The sequence below is a fragment of the Emys orbicularis genome, chromosome 8 (genome assembly GCF_028017835.1).
Source record: "Emys orbicularis isolate rEmyOrb1 chromosome 8, rEmyOrb1.hap1, whole genome shotgun sequence".
In the NCBI taxonomy this organism is placed as follows: domain Eukaryota; kingdom Metazoa; phylum Chordata; order Testudines; family Emydidae; genus Emys; species Emys orbicularis.
In genome coordinates, this window is record NC_088690.1 from 95692260 (window position 1) to 95713171 (window position 20912).

General features: G+C 41.9%; 1 protein-coding gene across 1 annotated transcript in view; it reads right to left on the reverse strand.

The window, feature by feature from the left end:
* The window catches only part of TCERG1 (transcription elongation regulator 1), a 50102-nt gene extending 31750 nt beyond the window's left edge, over window positions 1-18352 (reverse strand). Inside the window, exons 1-7 of the mRNA XM_065410147.1 lie at window positions 18326-18352; window positions 15882-16107; window positions 11820-11972; window positions 11206-11509; window positions 8714-8956; window positions 3174-3236; window positions 2289-2489 (exon numbers count right to left, since the gene is read on the reverse strand). Of these exons, the coding sequence (XP_065266219.1) occupies window positions 2289-2489; window positions 3174-3236; window positions 8714-8956; window positions 11206-11509; window positions 11820-11972; window positions 15882-16106 (1189 nt within the window). The 5' untranslated portion in view covers window position 16107; window positions 18326-18352. The remainder of the gene's footprint in view (window positions 1-2288; window positions 2490-3173; window positions 3237-8713; window positions 8957-11205; window positions 11510-11819; window positions 11973-15881; window positions 16108-18325) is intronic.
* Window positions 18353-20912: the final 2560 nt, after the last annotated feature.

The window sequence follows — 20912 nt, forward strand, 5'->3', positions numbered from 1 at the left end:
TTTTCAGCAAACAAGAACCTCACAGACAATACAGGGGAAACTGACCAAATACAAGTAATGCTAAACGCACAAAGTAAACAACCTGTAAGAGAATATTCCCCCCCACCAACTTCTTTCTTTTATAGGAACTGTAAGTGCTGCATGTAAATACAGTAGAGAGAGATGTGATTTTCAGGGTGTGTCCCTGTGACAAGAGCTCCAAATTCAGTCCAGTTTCCTGAAGTGCTCATGCACATTCCTTGTTTAGCAGGATAAATTATAACTCAGATTCTACATATTTCTTAAAGCAGGCTACATGCAAGGATTTCACAATTGTAATTAAAACTGCCCTTTAGCAGCCTACATGTCTGTTCTTATACTTAGTCCCAACGCCAGTAGGAAATATTAGAAGTCAAAAATAAGACAAGGAGGTTACATCAATAGAAACAAGTCACTTGGGAAGAATAGTCAGCTAGGGATGTTAACCATCAAATATTATAATAAAGTGAGGGCTTGAAGTTGCACTAAATTTTAATAAAAGAATATTGTGTGTGATAGAGTTATTTCTCTAACCCCAACACAGAGACTACTTCTTCACCTAAAATCCAATCAACAAATATTGGGGAAGAGGAAGTTATTTGAATGCTTTGACTTGCACTGCAGGCTGCTCTAGTGGGTCTTATATGATGCAGAAGGGTTGCTATCAGCAGCACACCATCCTGGCATAGACTTCCTTTGCAGGCTGTTGCCTTTTTAACAAACAGCTTGTTGTTTATATACTGCTAGGGCGCCCTTATTTTCTGGATTCATTTTTTGTTCGTTTGTTTTTGATACTATGTCTGGTGACAATAGGTCTCAGAAAGGAGTTCCCTGAAAGATCAGCTGCTGTCTATCTCCTTCCCTTTCATGACATTAAAATTTGGTTAGGGAGTCCATGGGTTTGGGAAGGGAGATGACAAGTCTGCAATTTCTTTGGATGCATTAAGAGCTACAAAATAAACGAGGGTGAGCTAGATACTCTTGCTCCAAAAAAACTGCAGTTTGTTGAACTTCTCTAGAATAAACTACACATTTATCAAGATTCAAGAGATATTAAAAATTGAGAATGAAAGTTTTAAAATGCACTTTGGAACTTTAAAGAACATTACAGAAGAGGTTGAAATACTAGAAAGCAATTTTAAGCAGACACACATTTGGATACCAAGAATTCTGCATGGGTTCCCGAACCACTAGAGAACGTTTTATACATTAAGTTTTGATGGAATACTCAAGCGAAGGGTGCAGTCCAGTTTCCGGAATGGACAGCTCTTGCCTAAAAAAGACTGAACAATGCAACTGCAGAGAGACAGCCTTCTGAGCATTGTTCTGCACCTACTACTTTCCTTTAAAATACATTTTATATATTTGGAGGATCTAGAAAATGCTTCTTTATTCAGGGAACCTAATTCAGATGTTCTCTGTCTTAAGGACCTCTCAATTCAGGAGAAGTAAGCTGAGTTAGTGAGAACTGAATTTTCAACTAGGTCATGGGCAGCAGTCTTAACTAGCATGGTTGAGAGTTATTTTAAGCAGGTGTGTTTATGTATATATATAAAAATTCAACCAAGAGGGAAAAGGAAGAACTACTTGTGCCTGACTAGACTGGTGAAGACTAGCAAAAATTTTGTAGATACTAGAATCAGAATGTTTGAGGGGATTTTCACTCTCTAGTCTTCTTTTTGGCATTATATTTGGATCACCTTTTGGGGGGGGGGGAGGACTCCCTCATGGATGTAATTTGGGTTAAATGAATTTGGGGTTATGGAATATAACCTTTTCTTTTTGCTAATTTAATTTTGTCCTATTCATCCCCTCCCTTTCTCTCCATCCCAAACTCATTTTTCTCAATCTCTAAACTTTGTGCTTTCACAGATTTCCATCCTTCAATGCGTTTATCACTAGGATGTAAAATTACATATAAAACATTTTAAAAACTAAAAAATTCTTTCCACTTTTTGTCCTTCCACAGAGATCTTTTCAAGCATACTAGTATGAGAATACAACTTCTTTCTACTGGAAAATAAATGCATCATTCATCTAAGTGTTCCATGGTTTGACAGCAATGAACAGCTATTACCATAGCAGAAAACAAATATGCTTTAACTCTAAGACCTATACCCAACTCAAAGTTAGCACATTTTGGAAATCCTAATTAAGGGAGAAGAGGATTAAAGTAATTCTCATTCACATTTTCCAACAATGTTTATAATGTTAAGTCGTAAAAGTGATCATACCTAGTTGTGGCTGGACTCTAAAATCGAATGCTGTACCTTTCTCTTTTAGTTCTTGGGGTCTTTCCCATGTTGATTCCAAAGTCCTATTGTTATAATAGTAAGTCTTCCCATCTGCTGTTTTGTACTCTGTCCATTCAGAGACTGCTGTTGCTCCAGCCAAAGTAGCAGGTGAAGCGGCAATAGCAACCTGAGGATGGATCATAGGTACAATAGGAGGAGCCATTCCTGGCAAGACACCTACATAAAGGAGCAATAAAAAACAAAACAAAAGAGCGCGTGACAATGAAACATTATTTTGTGACACAAAAGCACCAAAATACTGTTTTATGATAATCAACTAAGCATATAGTTTAATATAACTTTAAAATAAGTTTTTTTTCTAGTTGTAATGTCTTTTAACCTGGGACAAAAAAACCAAACCAAAACAGTACATTATTGAAGAAACAAGTAACTGTTTTTTGTATGAAAACACATTTGTTCCTGAAAATGGCTTATTTTCAAACAATGTACAACCTTGAAATGAAGATTTATTCTAAGACACGCATACATCACATACATACTAACATGCAAGCAGTCATGTCACTGTACAAATGGAAGTAGAAAAAACACAAATATCCCACACACACAAAACAGAACTAAGAAGTATGGGCATGAAGAGGTTCACATTTATCGCAGAAATCAATGATTAAAATAATGTGAGTTTGTGTAGCTTTTTTGTACTAAATAGGCTAACACTAATAACTCATTAGGAAAGTTGTTTGCTGGCCAATATATTTTCATTTTGACTTTTTTTGAAAATAAAAATATATAGATCCACTCATTTGGGGAAAGCAAATAAATAAATAAATAAAAGATAAACAACAACATTCACTACCATGCCAACTTACAGACAAAATGAACTAAGATGGTTTTAAAAATTACCGGTCTTGGTGGTAGCGACTGTCTTTACATACGGGCAGCTGACTATTTGCATCATTGCTACACCTGTAAAATGGATAAGCAAGCATGTTGGAAAGCTGCCATTGTATGTTGGCAATTACTGGGAGTCTGAATAATATGAATTTTCCTGCTACAATTTAAAATGCCATTTTCCAATAGAAAAGACAGATCCCAGGCAGGAATATGTAAATTCTTCTTTTTTCCAACATATTATGAAAAGTGGTGCCAGATCAACTATAAAACTAGTTCTAAGTTACTGCAACATTTACTGTTTTACATTGAACCAGCAGTTTAAAGTGTAACATATATTAGGACTTTATAAAACATTTGAGAGAGGATTCAAGGGTTTAAATTCAGTGTGGGGTAGAATCTCACCCCTCTCTGTGAGACAACGTTGCAGGAGATTGTGCTGAGGGTAGTTTTGCGCATAGCATTTGCCCAGAAGAGGCCAATAGAAGCAGCTACAGAAACTCATGCAGTCCCTGTCAGTTTCATTCTGCTCCTACTCCAGCTGGAAAGAAGGCAGGAGCAACAGTGGAGGTACAATTTTAATCAATTAAGACAAGGGTGAGAGTGGTGGTGGCGGCAGCCGCAGTGAAAGCACAATTTCAACCAGAAAGGAAAGAGGAGGTGATGGTCATTAGGGAAAGGCATTGAAGCTGAAAGAGAAGAGGCAAAAAGAAAAAGCTGTGAAGGGGTGAAGAAATATACACAAACAAAGAAGCTGCATTGGTGGGTCAGTGGTAGGAAGTATTATCTCTGTCACAGTCTGTGGAGCTGCATGGGTTAGGAATGCTGTGAAGACAGAACATTTAGCCTTTGGGAGAGGTAGCACCATGGACTGCTTTCTAGCTCACTGAAGAAATGACACTGGAAGGTATGGAAACTGTGACATCTAATCCCCTTCAGTGAGATGAAAAATCACTAGGAGAGATGAGAGAATAAAAGGGAGGAAAAAAAGGGATTCCAGAAGACAGTTCATTTTAGGGGGAAGGGGTCATGACTGTATAATATTTCTGAGTATCAATCCAGTACTTTCAGACTGCTAACTGAAAAACTCAGAAATATACCCCCAGACCCTAAAATGTGTCAATTCCTACCATATGAAAGAGGTAAGAGGTGGGAATTCCCACAACACAAAATGAAATTAAACCCCTGTATTTATAACCAAAATAAATGTTAATTTTCTTTATCAAAAATCTAATATAGAAAATACACTAAATATACTGCCAATTTATTAAAAAAAAAATCTTTTAGAAAAGACCAAATCTCAGTGCTCTTTAGTTTTGAGTTCTTTTATTAAAATTTCTAATAACTCTATGTAGTATGGATGGATTAAGATACCGAAGCATTGAATCAAATGGTACTGAATGAAGTGTTTGTCTAGTTTTGTTGGGTTTTTTTATGATACAGCCTTTGAATGAATGCAAAAGTTTTGTTTTGTTAAGGAAGTTACAGTATGTCCTAAAACTAAATCAGGATAAATAATGTCATCTGTCTGATCACTGAAATTGGTTCTACTGCAGCGCAGACAGACTTCTTAGCAACTACAGCAAAAAAAAAAAAGCTGTTTCCTCTGACAAATTTCACATTTTTAAATGTATAGATAGCTTTTCACATATGAATTAAGAGTAAGCGGACCGACCTTAAAATTTAGTATCATAAGATATTAACACAATGGAAGAGTTAATTTAGTGTCATGCCACAATATGCTGCAGAACTTTAAATGTCAAGATCACTTGTCAATTGCACTACTCAGCTCTTTTTTAATATGAAGTGATCTCTCTGGATGGCTTCACGTTCATCACTGCCTAACACAAAAGAGCTACACACTTATGCTCAATGTGTCTTTTCAAATTCTGCTAATATTTTAACGGGATCATTTTAGCTTGTTTCTTAAAAACTCATCTCTTCAGGCATTTTATAGGTTATGGTGGGAATATTCCAAGGCTTTCTAGAAACATCACAAAAAAAGTACAACCAAGTCAAACCAAATTCAGCTGAATTAAAAACCAAAACAAAACATAGTTTTGTTCCGTAATCAAAGAGAATGTGTATTTACAACAATCAAAGAAAACAAATTCAAAATGGCATGGAGTCCTCCCAGTTCAATCCAATGTGTTATTTCCCAGTGAAAAGGGAAAATGGGTCAGGTATAAGTCTTCCAGAACTTCAGAAACTATATTCATGTTCTGAGAGAATTTGAGGACAATGTTCCATCAGATAACCATGTTTTTTTTGTTTGTTTTTCACACTTCTCTCTTCTTTTCCAGTGTCGTGTTCAGTGTGGGAGTTTCTGCACTGGAAACTTACAAAAAATACAAGTGTCCATTGTTCATGGCCAGTTTCTTGGATATTGAAATTGTTTCCTTATTGTATTGATCATTCAAATGTTGCCTGCCAGTTTACACTTAATAGCAGCGGAATATGCATTTTACATGAAGAATATTGGATCCTTCATCTTACACTGATCATTTGCTGGCGGAGGCAGGAACTGAAGTTAAGAGTAGTCAGACTTTTTTCATCCTGATTTAAGCTGCACATTTTAAAACTTAATAATTAGTTATTCTTTTCCCTTAACTCCCCAAAATATGTAAGAATCTACTCCTGAGGGCATTCTGCACCCCAAAAAAATTATGTGCCAAAAAACTAAAAATTCTGCACACAATATTTTAAAATTTTGCAAATTTTATCTGTCAAATAAATGTGGAGGCTCCAGCATGGCATTGGGGAACACAGGCCACGGGCTGCACAGAGGTGGGAGATCACTGAGCAGCTACCCCTCCGGACAGAGACTCAGTGGTGAGGCTGCACCTAACCCCGACACAGCGCAAGGACCGTGCCTGTTCCAGAAACACCCCAGGGCCCTGCCCCTCTGTTCCAGATGCACCAGTGTGGGCGGGCAGGCTCAGCAAGGTAGGATCCAAGTGTGGAGGGGCTCAGTGTGGGGGGATCCAGGTGTGGGTTGAGAGGGTTCTGTGTGGGGCAATCTGGGTGTGGGTGGCTCAGTGGGGGATCCGAGTGCAGTGGAATCTGGATGCACAGAGACTTGTCGGGGGGTTCTGGGTGTAACGGTAATGGGACTCCGCAGGGGGGTCCAGGTGAAGGTGGTTGGGGCTCAGCAGGGGTGGGAGGGTCTGAGGTGGGGTCCAGATACTGGGGGAGTGGGGCTCAGTGGGGTGGGGATCCAGGTGCAGCCGATTGGGGCTCGGTGGGGTGGGGGTCCAGGTGCGGGTGGCTTGTTGGGGTGGTCCAGCTACAGGAGAGTGGGGTTTATCAAGGGGGGTTTGGAGTGCGGGGGTGAGGCTGAGCAGAAGGGTCTGGGTATGAGGAGGTCTGGATACTTGGGGGTTGGGCGGATGGGAGAGCAGCTCCCTGTACAGGGATCCCTACCCCTGCAGCTGAGGAGTGATGGGTGAAGGAGCCGGGGGAGGGGGGGGGGGAATGCAGAGCTTCCTGCAGCTGGGGGAGAAATCTGGCTGTGGGTCTGACCCGGCCCCAGATGCCATGCAGGGAAAGAGGAAGTCCCGTCCTCTCCAGCCTAGCTGGGACAAGCAGCTGAGCCTGGCACGGGGCAGGAGCCACCAGACGGTCTTCCCCAGTCCTGTCCCCTGTCTCACAATGATTTCTCTCTCTGCCAGCTGCCCTGGACACCCAAAACATACTGCTGGAGAGGGCCCCATGACTGCTCTTGTGGCTTCCCTTTGCTTCCCCATCAGAAAGTCAATTTTCTGCAGGGAAGCAAAGAAATCCGCAGGGAACATAAATTCTGCGCATACGCAGTGGCGCAGAATTCCCCCAGGAGTAAAGAATCAGACCTCTAAATTACTTTCCTAACATTCAGTATCAACCAGAGTAATGTCCTCAACCTGGTATAATTTTGTCTTGTTTAAGCTGATGACTTCCCTATAATTTCCTTTTTAAAACAAAATTGTGGTGTTGCATCACTCCTACAAAGTTGATTTTTTCTAATCGTGACTCTGAAAAAGACTGGTCATTTGTGGTGGATAATCAGCTGAACATTAGCTCCCAGTGTAATGCTGTGGCCAAAAGTGCTAATGTGATCCTGGGATGCATAAACAGGGGAATCTTGAGTAGGAGTAGAGAGGTTATGTTACCTCTTCATTTGACACTGAGTGACTGTTGCTGGAATACTGTGTCCAGTTCTAGTGCCCACAATTCAAGAATGTTGATAAATTGGAAAGGGTTCAGAAAAGAGCTATGAGAATGATTAAAGGATTACAAAACATGCCCTGCAGTGATAGACTCAAGGAGCTCAATCTATTTAAGCTTAACAAAGAGAAAAGTAAGGGCTGACTTAATTACGGTCTATAAGTACGTACACAGGGAACAAGTATTTAATAATGGGCTCCTCAATCTGGCAGATATAAGTATAACACAATCCAATGGTTGGAAGTTGAAGCTAAACAAATTCAGACTGAAAATAAGGTGTAAATTTTTAACCGTGACAGTAATTAACCATTGCAACAATTTGCCAAGGGTTGTGGATTCTCCATCATGGACAATTTTGAAGTCACGATTGGATGTTTTTCTAGAAGATATTCTCTAGGAATTATTTTGGGAAAGTTCTATGGCATGTGTTATAAAGGAGTCAGACTCACTAGATCACAATGGTCCCTTCTGCACTTAGAATCTATGAACGTGGACTAAGCTTCAACATGAGCCCCTACAGCTCAAGTCTTTTTGCTCATTTTCCGACACTATGCCTGGTGGCTGCAAGAGATCAGACTTGGGAACACTTGATATCAGTGTTGAATTGTAATACTTTCTGCTCTTGAATATGTATGCAGTGTAGTTGTAGCCGTGACGGTCCCCGGATATTAGAGAGACTCTAGAATATGTAATTCACTTTTAGTCTCCTCTCTAGTTTTATTCCATTTCCTAATGCACGTTTGTGCATAAGATTGAAGCTCTAAATCCAAGTAATGAAGTGACAGCAATGATTACATACCAACCATGAATTCTGCTATATGAAAAAAATGTAGTGCTAGAGCATCCTGGCAATAAACTATTTTTACAGATGATTAACAGTCTCAGAGTCACTTAGAGAATTAATCCAGCTCTTCATTACTTTGTATGGGATTGGAGTATAGACATGATCCCTTAAAAAAAAAAAATCCATTTATAAAATGCAATTTTCAGTGCATGCTAATTCTAATTTATTTGTATTATCCAAAACAAGTATTTTACATGTTTAAATAACTACTTTCTAATAACTGTATCAGAAAATTAAATATGTAAAAAAAGCGTTTCAAGTGACTATTACTTAAAAAGTCTGTCCACTAAACCTGAATTATTTCAGAAAACATTCTAAATGGATTTTAGAGTAGCAGCCGTGTTAGTCTGTATCCGCAAAAAGAACAGGAGTACTTGTGGCACCTTAGAGACTAACAAATTAAATGGAGAGGATTTAGGCAATTCCATACACAGTAGACACGAGTGCAAACAAATTGACAACATGGACACATAGTTGACAAGACAACTACAGTTTACCAATTTACCTGGAAGTGGAATAGGCATGCCAGGAAGGGGAACACGAAATGGAGGTACCATTACGGGTGGAAAAGCAGGAATTGTTGCTGTTGGCTGAGGTACTGCATGAGGAACTGCAGGAGGCAACGTCTGTGGGACTTGCTGGGGTACAGTCTGCACAGGTGTAGCAGAAGGAGTGGAGGTTGAAACACTAACTGAAGATGTAGCAACTGAAACACCTGAACTTGTGGTCTGGTCTTGTGTTGTCGGTGCTGATAAAAAAAACAAAAAAAAAAGAAAAGAAAAAAAACTTGTAGTTTTCTTAAATGGTACAACATGTGAACTGTAAATACGTGAGCTCTTACTAATATTTCCCTACACATACTATACAGTATTTCATCCCTTACTGACACACACATAAGGAAAGGACGCTCGCTGGAAAGAAAAATCCCTCTCTCCACCCTGTGACATTACATTATTCCAAAAAAAGGTCAATTTTTATTTCTTATTTCCCTTGCCCCCTTGTTTGTATAATATAACTAACAAATCTCTAGGGCAGTGGCAAAAGTTTCTTTGCTTTGTTTACCAGAGAACTAGTATAACCTGTTTGGGTGATAAGTGAAATTTGAACCTCTGCTCAGATTGAGACAAGTAGGAGGGGAAAGTTGTACAAAACCTTGAATGAAGGAACTAATGCGCAAAGAATATTGTTGTTTAAACAATATAAAGGCAGCAGTTCTGCATGTGCATGTACATGACAACAGTGTGATATTCTTAGATTGTGGCCATGCAACTGTGATTCAAGCGTGGAGAAATATCTGCACAAAATTTGTATAATCAAGGAAAAGTTTAGAAAAATGCTTTCAGTCATGGGCTGGAAGAATTCTAGTGGCCTTCAGTGCCTCCTAGTGGGTAAATGAATATTAAACATTCAGTTCAACATTTCTTGCAGGATGATTCGAGTTAGCCTTCAACAGGATGCTAATGTTGCATATCAATGTGTGGAGTAAAAGGAGGAAAAGTGACAGCCAATGCATTTCAAGAATTAAACTTATACTAGGCATCATTTTGATTTATTTTACCCTGGAAAGCCATGTTATAAATTTACAAGATAATACAGTGCAATGATGGAGAAATATCACTTTTCTTGTACTAAGTGATTATGTTTAGATATTAAATGTATGTCATAAAAACAGGAAAACAGACTGCAAGGGAATTATTTTCTTCAGTATTTAATAAAGTGATTCACTCACTTTTTCAATAATATAAAGATACTTAATATTCAGTATATATTTAATACTATTCATCTGCAATTCTCAAAGGGTGAGAGAGTTATTCCTGTTTTAAAGATAGGGAAACTGAGGCATACAGAGATTAAATGATTTGCTCAAGGTCACACAATAAATCAATTGCACAGTCAGAATTAGAACCCAGCTCTTCTGACGCCCAATATTTTACAGACTGATTCTGAATGCTGAGAAAATTGATCTTTTAAAACACAAGCTATAGCATCTGACCACAGGCATCAACATTAACAGACCTTCCTTAAGAACAAAGGCAAAATTCATTAGTGCTTGGTGTCAGGAAATTACATTTTTGGCAGCCAAGAGTCAAGTCAACTTCTACATGATTCTATTAAGTTACATAAAAGGGGCCTCAGTATAAAGATATGCCTCAAAAGCAGAGAAAACTACAGTGAGTAAACTATGGATCTCAAAGCTGATATGGAATGGAACCTAAACATTTGTCTGATTCTTGTCCATTGTTACATATTTAACAAATGGCTACACAGCCTATAAAATAATGCCCTACACACTACACTTAAATATATCAAGAGAATAGGCTAGGTAGTTACTTTCCAGATCTAGTGAAATAATGACATATGACTCAAGATGAAAAGTCAACTGTAAGATTATTTGCTATGGCTACAATCTAAATATATATATTCCACAAGGTCAGTCCCTTATTCCCTTGGGCTGCTGTGAGCTGGAAACATTGTAGTGGCTCAGTTCATGTGAAGAGCAATAGTTTTCAAACTATAGTTCATGGATCATTCATCAATAAACCTCAGAACCCTCTCCTGGTTTGTTCTGTCACGCAAACACAAAGGAACTGAAGCACTGGGATGCTCTGCAGAATGAAAAAGCAGAAGTTCTGCTCTACAACAATCAACTCGGCTTGTTCCAGAGGCAGCACTGACATGTCCACCTCCTCAACCAGAAGGGCAGGTTGGATCCTGGAGACAGGCAAGATGGGAAACCTTGGTGGAACAACCCCTCCCTCCAAAATAATGTCTACCCTTTTCTTAATAAAGCATTTCCAAGTTTTGTTGGAAGTATATCGATAACCAAACAGACGCTTAATAGTTATTTGAGAACATATGGGTAGCAGCAGCAGAAAAAACAAATACCTGGCAAAGAAGAGGGGCCACATGTCACATTAAGTCTTTACTACAGTATTTCCTCTAAGGTAGCATTTGTTTCCCACTCTCACAAAGCCTAAGAAACCCACAGTAACTCACTGGAAATGGTCTGTGAAATTGAAGTGGCTGTGGTTGTAGTAGAGGTCATGGAGGACTGAGTACTTGATGATGTTGATGGAGACGCTGAAGATGCAGGACTACTGGTTGTTGGTGTGGAGGCCCCTTGGGCTTGTGCCTGCGCCTGGGCTTGTGCCTGAGCCTGGGCTTGAGCCTGGGCTTGTGCCTGAGCCTGAGCCTGGGCTTGTGCAGCAAGCATTGGTGTCAGTTCTGATTGCTGAATAACCTTTACCCCATCTGGCTTGGTCCATGCAGACTCACGCGTTCGTGCATTATAGAAATAGACCTATAGAGTAGAAGAGTCATTATCAAACAATAGTATGTTTTCACAATGAATGGCCTAATCCCCCATTCTCAAATTATGAGGGCAAAAATTAATATCTATACGAATACGTATTAATAAAAGGAAATTGCTCTGTTTTGCCTATCTATTCAGCATGACAAAAACAAAGACTCTTACTATACACAATCTGCAGCCTCGATGGCCAAGATCAACACACCACCACCACCAATGCAAACAAGATCATATGTGGTAACATGGTAACAGTCACTCACTATTCCTGATAGCTCCTTGCTGTATTTGGTTCCAGTCTTACCTTGCCATCTGGAGTCTTGTTTTCTACCCATATCTCTTCAGTGGGTGGCATAGTTGGCGTTCCCGGGGCAGTGACAGGTGGCATCCCTGGAGGAAACATCATACCAGGAGGCGGTGGCATGCTACCCATGGGAGGAGGCATGAATGGTGGCCTCTGTGTAAATTCATATAACAGTAACAATGTCACAGGACTGCCATATACAGTTTGCGTTCATATTCAGTATCACTTGACTGCACAGCCTCAGCAAGAAAAGACTTAGCAACAGTGTTCAGTGCTGTTCTAATACAGTCCACTGAAACAATGTTGCAAACTCTGGCCTGTTCTACACTTAAAATTTAGATTGACATAGCATACTCAGGGGTTATGAAAAATCCTCAGCCTTGTGGAAGAATGCTTCCATCCACCTAGCTCCGTTGCTTAGGGAAGTGGAATGCCCCCAGTGACAGAAAATCCCCTTCCATCTACAATCCAGGGTTAACAGTGCCCGAGCTACAGCATGCAGCTATGCCACTGTAGTGCCCATAGGGTAGCCATGGCCTCAAATAGCAATACCAAGGCAAGGGCCACATCTTATGACAAGTCAAACCATAGCACAGAGAACAGCTTTAACAACTACTTCAAGCCTTGAGGTATAAACTAAATGCAAAGCAGCAAAGAAGTGGCTATATAAAGAGAAGAGGCATGGGGTGGAATAAATGATTCCCCCCTCATTGAAGAGAGAAATAAAAAAACATCCCTACAGGAGATGCAAGTGAAAGAAAACAGGAGAGAGAACGTGCTGAATAACTGTCTTCCAGGCATCAATAGCTAGAAATCATTTGAATTCACTGTAAAGCCACAAGACAATTATACAATATACAAAGTGGGGTATGAGCAGGTGTACCACGGCAGAAGCAGACAATTCATTACAATCCATTATACCTTTTAATTATCTACCTGCTAATGTTTTACTATTAAGACATTAAGGGGAAAGTGTACAAATTCAACAAAGTAGAGATATCAGCTGTGAATTTTTTTTTTTGTAAAGCACTTAACAGATGATCCAGCAGAGGATTAGTTCAACTTAAGTCGTTATTATTAAATGTCCAAAGGTAGCAAAAAAATCTTAATTTTAAAATGCTTAATACTAATTGGATACACCCCAATATAATTCTAAATTCTTATTTCATGCATGCCCCCCATAGTACGTGAACTTTTAACATAGTGATACTCAGACCTCAGTGGTTCAGGAGCCAAACTAGAGATCAACATTATCCAAAAGAGCATCAGTAGTGTGAATTTATTGCTTCATTTACTGTACATTCATATTTAAACAGTAATGCAGGGGAAATATTTAGTTTATATATATTCTCACAGAAAAATTACTGACCAGGTATTACTATTTTTATCAATTACAATTGGTTAACAACATTATAAAAGCATCCTGATTGGTTAATAATTGAATCACAGTGCTTTAATATCATGTGTTGCAAAGAGCTGCAGGAGACACATTAAAGAGCCACTCATGGCTTGTGAGCCTCAATCTGAGTATCACTGTTTTAGCATAATCGCAAAGCAACAACTCTCCTGTTGGTAAGACTGAGCATTTCTTTCTGTTTAAAGGTTGACTATTCTACGTATTCTAAAAAACATATGTATATTCTGATTGTTTTGAAATTTGCTGTGCTAGATAGTGTAAGCAGTTCAAATTTGGGGTCATTTGAGCCGGGGCTCCCCAAAATACAGACCCCCTAAAACACAGCATTTTACAAAATCATCTGGTTCGTCTACTTTTTTTGTGCAAAACTGGACTCAAACTAAGGCTCTGATCCGTCCCAAACTGATCTTAGTCACTCAGGATTTAGCTTAGCATGTGCCCCCCCCCCGGCCCTTTCAGGAAGCAATAATGAAAAAGTTATTGAGGGCAACGTTTGTAACTCTAGTTTGGCACAAGCATCATGGATGCATTTAAACATATATATGCTGCGAGACATGGGACTCTGTAAAAACAGGTCTGCAGGCAGCCTGCTGTGAGAGTGAATAGGTGGCTCAAGATGACATGCTGTCATCACTGGACCTTAGCTGCACCCAGGCACTGAGAGTTTAAGGCCTACCCTAGGCAGTTTTCAGGAAATGCATTTTGTGCAAGTTCCTTGCTCTCTGCCTGCATTTTGCAGGGCTCTTTAGAACATTTCACCCAGAGGTCCAAATTTCTGGTTTAAAAGTGATATTTTAAAAATGCTATGAAATCTACATGTAAACTCTGCTTTTACTTTAAAAGTAATGGCAAGAACTTAAAAACAAGACAGTGAAGATAGTAAGTGGTTAGAGTAACGTAATTATGACTCAGTCTTCACCCTTTCCTGAACAATGGAACTTAATGCGATCAAAGGAAAGCATGTCCTGTGTCATCTGGTCAAGGGTTCTTGATACACAGCTCCACTAGCATGAGCTGATCATAACTTCTTCTGATTCTTATAACTTTTTTGGTGGAGAGCAAGGGAATATGGAATGTGTGTGTATGAATCAGAGTAGTGCCCGGGGGGGTTGGGAGGGAGTGGGATGAAGGCTCTGCCCCTCAGGGTTGTGCTCTGGCACAGCTACTGAGGGGACAGAATACCCTAGATACCGACCCTTATTTATGTAAGAGATCAAACGCTATGTTTTTGAAAACCCAGTTGGATGACTTAAAGCTTTGATTAAAAAAATGGGTTTCCAAAAAAAGTATTTTTTCTACAATTCCTCAACAAATAAGGGATCATCCTCTGAAACCTTTGCTCTCTGGCAGCTCAGAAGCACGAACAGAACATTACCATAAGGGTGGGCAGTTGGGCACCTTCCCCTCCAGTGACGTGCTTGCAGGGAAAAGAAGTGGAGTCATCTGTGCACAATCCTCCTCCCTCCCTTACAAATACACCTACAATTCCTTCCCATGACTCCTCCACCAGCCTGAGAATCCAGAACTCCCTACCTTCCCCATGCTACCTCCAGCAGTGGGAAAGGTGCCAGGCTCACCCTCCTAAACACCAGGAAATACACAGTTAAGGTATATGCCATCACCACAACACAATCTTAATTCCATTCTCTCTGAGAATAACTGCAATACACCCATAACACACATACAAGCACTCTATCCTTGGAGATGCTGCAGAACACTCAGGGAACTGCACCTACAAGCACTGTAGGACAAAGTACATCTCTTTGCTAAGACAAAACTCTGGTTTAAGTCAGGCATAGCAAACACGAGCTAACTACACAGACTGAGCCCACTCCAGAGCAACCAACCCAAATTTGCTAAATATTACAATCCTTTCACTAGACTGGTGGCAATCCACATGACAAGATGACTGTGCACCACTACTGACACACCTCTACAGAACCAGTGTTGAAATTAGGCCTGCTTGATCCCTCAAGGTACATATGCACCTCTTTTCATATCACAGTAACAACTCTTCCAAACTGCTCCAACTAAGCGATCCACCATTCAATACAACCACATCTAACACAAGGAATGCAGCTGGAGTGCATGCAGATAAATGTTGGAATTAAAAACTGTTGATCACAACACAATGGGACAGTCTCCTTTTTATTCTTCACGTCTTATTATAGCACCACCCTTACTAAACCATTTCAAGTGGCTAAGGCCAGCTCCAAGGAGCAGTTATATTGCGGGGGTGGCATGTACCTTAACTTTCATGGTTTTCTGAGGTTTAATTTGTGTTAGCTCTACTCTTCATTACCTGGTTTTCAAAAGTTAGAGTGTAGTTGAACTTGATGATCTGGAAGGACACAAGGCACTACCAGATAATTTTACCTCTGCACTACTGGAGTTTTTTGTCAATGAACTCATCTTAACTGTGCACATGATTCCATTATGTTTGCCTTTAGGAACAATGTGAAGGATCTTCTATTATAGGTATTTTTGAACAACATGCAGTGTGATAAAAAAGGATAAGATCAAAACCCAATTAGTTTTAACATTTACTTTTTTCTTTTCCTGCTGTAATCACTTCTGAATGCTGCTGACTTCTTACCACATCCATCCACATCAAAAACAGAAAACCAAACCCATACACTCTTTACCTGTAGATGTGGAGGCCCCATTGGTGGAGGAATCCCTCCTGGAGGTGGCATTGGAGGCATATTAGGATCAAATGGAGGACGTCCAAAGGGAGGACGAGGTGGTGGAGGTGGACCTCTCATCATGCCGAAAGGTGGAGGTGGGCGCATGAGAGGTGGTGGACCCCTCATGACAGCGTTTGGTGGGGGAGCTGGGCCACGAAATCTCAGTGCTTGCTGCTGAGCCATTCTGTGTGTAAAGCCAGAAGAAAACTATTTGTGTTTGCTGATTAGTTGCAGGATAGATTAATTTGTGTTACAAAAAGTGAAACTAGTAAAAGCAGAAGGACATGACAAATTTTGTCAAGTTTCAATAGATAAAATTAAAAGTACAAGTACTTTAATAGGTTTTCCCCCCCTCACAATTTAAATTCATTAGAAGTCTGAATGTGATTTTTTTCACTCATGAAAATGAGTGACCTTTAGATTGAACCATCTTAGTACAGACAGGCACTGTGCAAGCTTCCCTCACACAGCTCTGCCAAAGCACTTCAAACATGACCTGAATCACCGTGTCTATCTATAGTCACATCTTAGGCCTCTCGAGCAATGGCTGCCGATTGTGCCAAGGTTTTTAGTTATTTCATAATGTGAATGAGTGTCCACCAGGGACTTGGATGAGACCATCTGCATCCTTTTCACTTATGACCTAACGGAGGATTTGAACTCTGCAGTGATGAAAGGCTAATATACTAAACCCAATGTGCCACCCAGCCCACTACACAGGCAGCTTAATAAGTGTATATATAGAAAAAAACGTTCACCTTTGCAACCAACAAACGCTCTTCTGATGCTCTCAGGAAAACAATTTTGCCCACCATTTAGTGCCAGAGCAATACCAATGTTGGCATGATGACTCAAAATTGAAAAAAACAAAGGTTATAAGGTGGTGAACGGCAAAACACATGCAACTCAGCACTCAGATTATATAGACTTCTACTTCTGCTGATTTACGTTTCATATAGCACCTACAGTTTTAGAAACCAGGTGCTGTTTTACATAGGTTTTATAGGGGCAGCCCACTAAGTGGTACATAACTGACCATTGCTACTAACCCTGAGATGCCCAAGAGCAAAACAAAATTAATGTGCTTTGAATGATGCCCCAAAGATCACCAACCTCTAACAGTGATGGAGCACCAAAGGGAGCAAATTCTAAATATAGGGGCACTCTTTACTGAGAAAACTCTTCTGTCAGGCCTGGAAAACATCATCCTAGGAACTGACAATAACAGCATCCCAGCTAATCTTAACGGTGATGAGACAGAAACAAGGCAAATGACAGTCAGAGAGCAAGGCCCCAAACAGCATAGGGATTTACCAGCAACACCATGAATTGTACTTTTAAGACAGAACTATAGTTTTTAGAACACCTATCGCCATAACACCAGGTTATGTGCTCCCAGGAGCCATAATGTTTCCCTAGTCTCTGTTTGCCAGAAGCTGGGAATGGGCGACAGGGGATGGATCACTTGATGATTACCTGTTCTGTTCATTCCCTCTGAAGCACCTGGCATTGGCCACTGTCAAAAGACAGGATACTGGGCTAGATGGACCTTTGGTCTGAACAAGTACGGCAGGTTCTTCTGTTCCAATTAAGTAAGGGCAGGAAAGCTATTTTACCACTCATGCTGGCACTAGTTCCTGTCTGTTGTACCGGGCATCAGAGAGCGTTACTTTTATTTCAGATTTCTGTTGTGGTACACCCCAATCAGGATGAGAGTCCCAGCGTGTTGGTTGTATTTCAACCCCCCCACCCCCCTCCAAAGACACCACTCCTACCCCAAAGGATGGAATGCTTTAGTTCTAGCTTTATACAATAACTAACAAGGGGGCAACTCTGCAGTTTGGGATGCATGGAAGGAGAGCACGAGTCAGAGAAAAATCAAACATGACAGCCACAGCTGCATTTGCCCCTTGAGGCCCTGGACACCGTGCGTCTCGCCAGGGGACACAGCTAGTGGTGTGCTTAGCCTACAGGCAGCGCCTGCTTCCCAAGGCAGCATGCTGCAGGGAGCTCAAACGAGTCGCCGGGCCCGGTTGCGCGGGGAGCAGAGAGGGGTCGCCGGGCCCAAAGGGGGAAGCACGGAGGGGTGGGAGGGAAGGATCCGCGGGGAGGAGGGGGCACAGACGGATGGCGGGGCCCGGGGGAGGGTCTACGGAGGTAGAGAGGGAAGGAGCTGCCGGACCCAGGGCTCACGGGGAGATTGCCCGGCGCGCCATGGGGGAGAAGCGGAAGACCCTGCGAAACCACCGGGAGTGAAGGGTGAGTGCGCGGGACCACAAGGCCCTGGGGGAGGAGCCTGCAGCCGCAGGGGTCGGTGGGGGAGGCCCGACGGCCAGGCCGCAGCGCGGGGCGTGTGAAACCCCGCTCTTCCCTGTCCCTGAAGCCCCGCCGGGCTGCACTACCTGATCTCATTATTGTACCGCTCCGCCGCCGCCCCCGCGTCTCCCTCGCCGCCGCCAGCCCCAGCGCCGCCACCGCCTCCTCGGTCCGCCATCGCCGCCTCACCAGCCCCGCCGAAGCCGCCACCTCCGCCGCCAGGCCGCGCCCCACGTCATTGGCTACCAGGACCGTCGCTCACTAGACGCATGGGCGGGACCTAACCAGCATTGGCCATCGCGCCCGCCGACTTTGAACGAGGGAAGTAAGGCAAGCTGTGATTGGCTGCGAGAAGCCGTCCCGCTCCCCTTAGTGGCCCAGGCGACCCATGTCACGTGACCCGTGACCCGCGGGGAGACCGGAACTGACCTCACATAAGATGCCAGCCAGTCAGAAAAACGGAAAGAAAAATACAACCAATTCAAAGATAGGGCGAATAGGATAGTAACCAATCAAAGATCAGAATGAGCTATGTGCCGGCCAATCAAAAAACAAAATGACGTAGCATGCAACCAATCATAAAAGGGGATAGGCTCCAACTCTAACCAATCGGAGACCTTCTGGCAGTAGCGAGCGTGCCAACGAAGCAGGAAACAAAGTTAAGATATTCTAGCGAATCAGGGAACAGAGTTAGGACATTGCCAGCCAATCAGCGAGTGGTTAATAATTAGCATTATTGTCTGATTTACAGGCTAAATGCGTGAGTTACTGGCAGGGGCACGCAGGGCAGGTGGCGGAGACGGAGGCGGGCTGGGTGGCTGCACCTGCTGCAGGGGGTGATTGCCTCCCGGTGCCCCAGCAAGGAGGGCAGCACCCTGCTCTCCTAGAGTCGGGCTGGCTGCCCGGGGAGTTCAAGGTGCTGAGGCTGGCCTATGAAGAAAACCATTGACAGGCTGGCAGCTGCCCCACGGCCTGCTCTAGATGCCAACACTTGGCAGCAGGGGTCATTCTGCTGGGGGGGGCCCTGACTGGGAGAAGCTGGCTCTGCTGAGCTAAGCAAAGCTCCCATATACTGAGTGAGTGTCCCCAGCTCCTATGGCAACCACCTCCCTTTTTGAGGATGGCAGAAGGACAGGGATATCTTTAGTTGATTTCTTATGACTAGATTTCCTGTAGTTGAGGCATAGTGCTTCTGCTGCAATGCCCCTGAGAAGCGAGGGGGAGGATAAGTAGCAGCTCCCATCCCACCTTTAAAACCCCACATATGCTTGGGATCATAACCTTATTGGCACTTCCATTCTCCCCTTCCTACATTGCCATGTCCAGGAACTAGCGGTATTGGGGGTGCAGCAGCACCCCCTGGCTTGAAGTGGTTTCCATCATATACAGGGTTTACATTTTTGTTCAATAGCTTTCAGCACCCCACTATAAGAATTGTTCCAATGCCACTGACCATGTCACGTTTAATTTCATTTGCACACTCTTTGGGGCCAGCTGCCTTTTGGCAAGTACAGTTTGGAGTGCTTGAAAAATAAAATCAAGATAAAATAACTCCACCTGCCCAGCAACAATAAATACAAACTACATAAATCAATTTTGTGTGTGTGTGAAAGAGACGGAATATATAGGAGACCGTCCAGCACAGTGTATGTTAGAAGAGTATCTGCACAGTAAATTTCAAACTAAGGCTAAACATTGTTCCTGTAAAATTACACTGTATGACAGGTGGGTAACTGTACATACAAGTGGAGTAACTGCAACTTATTTTTGTGTCCAAAACCAGTTTTGATATCCATGATCCATGACCCATGCTATCCACGTTTAAAAAAATTGCCCCTATAGGTCTAAATTCTCATCTCAATTCACTAAGTATAGCTAGCAAGTAAAAATTATAAATATATTGAAATGCAGGATTATCTATCCAAGTGAATGAGAAAGTACCACTTCTTCTTTTAAACAAACAGTCTTTATTAATTAAGGCCCTTACTTCAGAAGAATGTGTATCCCCTATGTTTGGTTTAGACCTTAATTATCTGTGCACCATTGGGTTAGCTGAGGCATCTCAAAACTCTTCCTATAGTTTTCTGGTAGTATAAGTGTGTGGGGAAAACCAGCATATGTTATGCACATAAGTAATACCCTGTTTACAGCTTTGGGTATTAGAACCTATTGCTGAGAAAGGAAATGTTTGCCAAAATAGTGGGATTATCTCCCTGCAAGTGCTATGGGATCTTTAATGTGCACATCCCAGTCACAGGCAGAAGAGAACTGTAGTTACCCGTGCCTCGCCTTTTCCAGTTACATCCCCAACCCTTTCCCCTAAGAGTGTAGCTAATAATTTGAAATTTATACATGAACTGGATGTATTGCCTTCAGCTACACACAGTCAGATTAGTAAAATGCTAGCTAGAACTAGCTAGTTAATAATAGGGCTTGCTAAGAACAAAATAACCCTGACAGCTGACATAAGAAATGTTGCCTATGGGAAATGAAAAATTATATGCTATTGCAAATACCACCCACAACCACCCTGTGATGGGTTGGACCCCTTAGGATGCCATCTGATGTGCTGAGATACCACTGAGCCCGCCTATTATGTCAGCCTGGGACCCTTTTTACCTGTCTTGCTGCAGAACGAAACAAGAGATCAGTTCTGGGAAGGCTCAGCTTAAG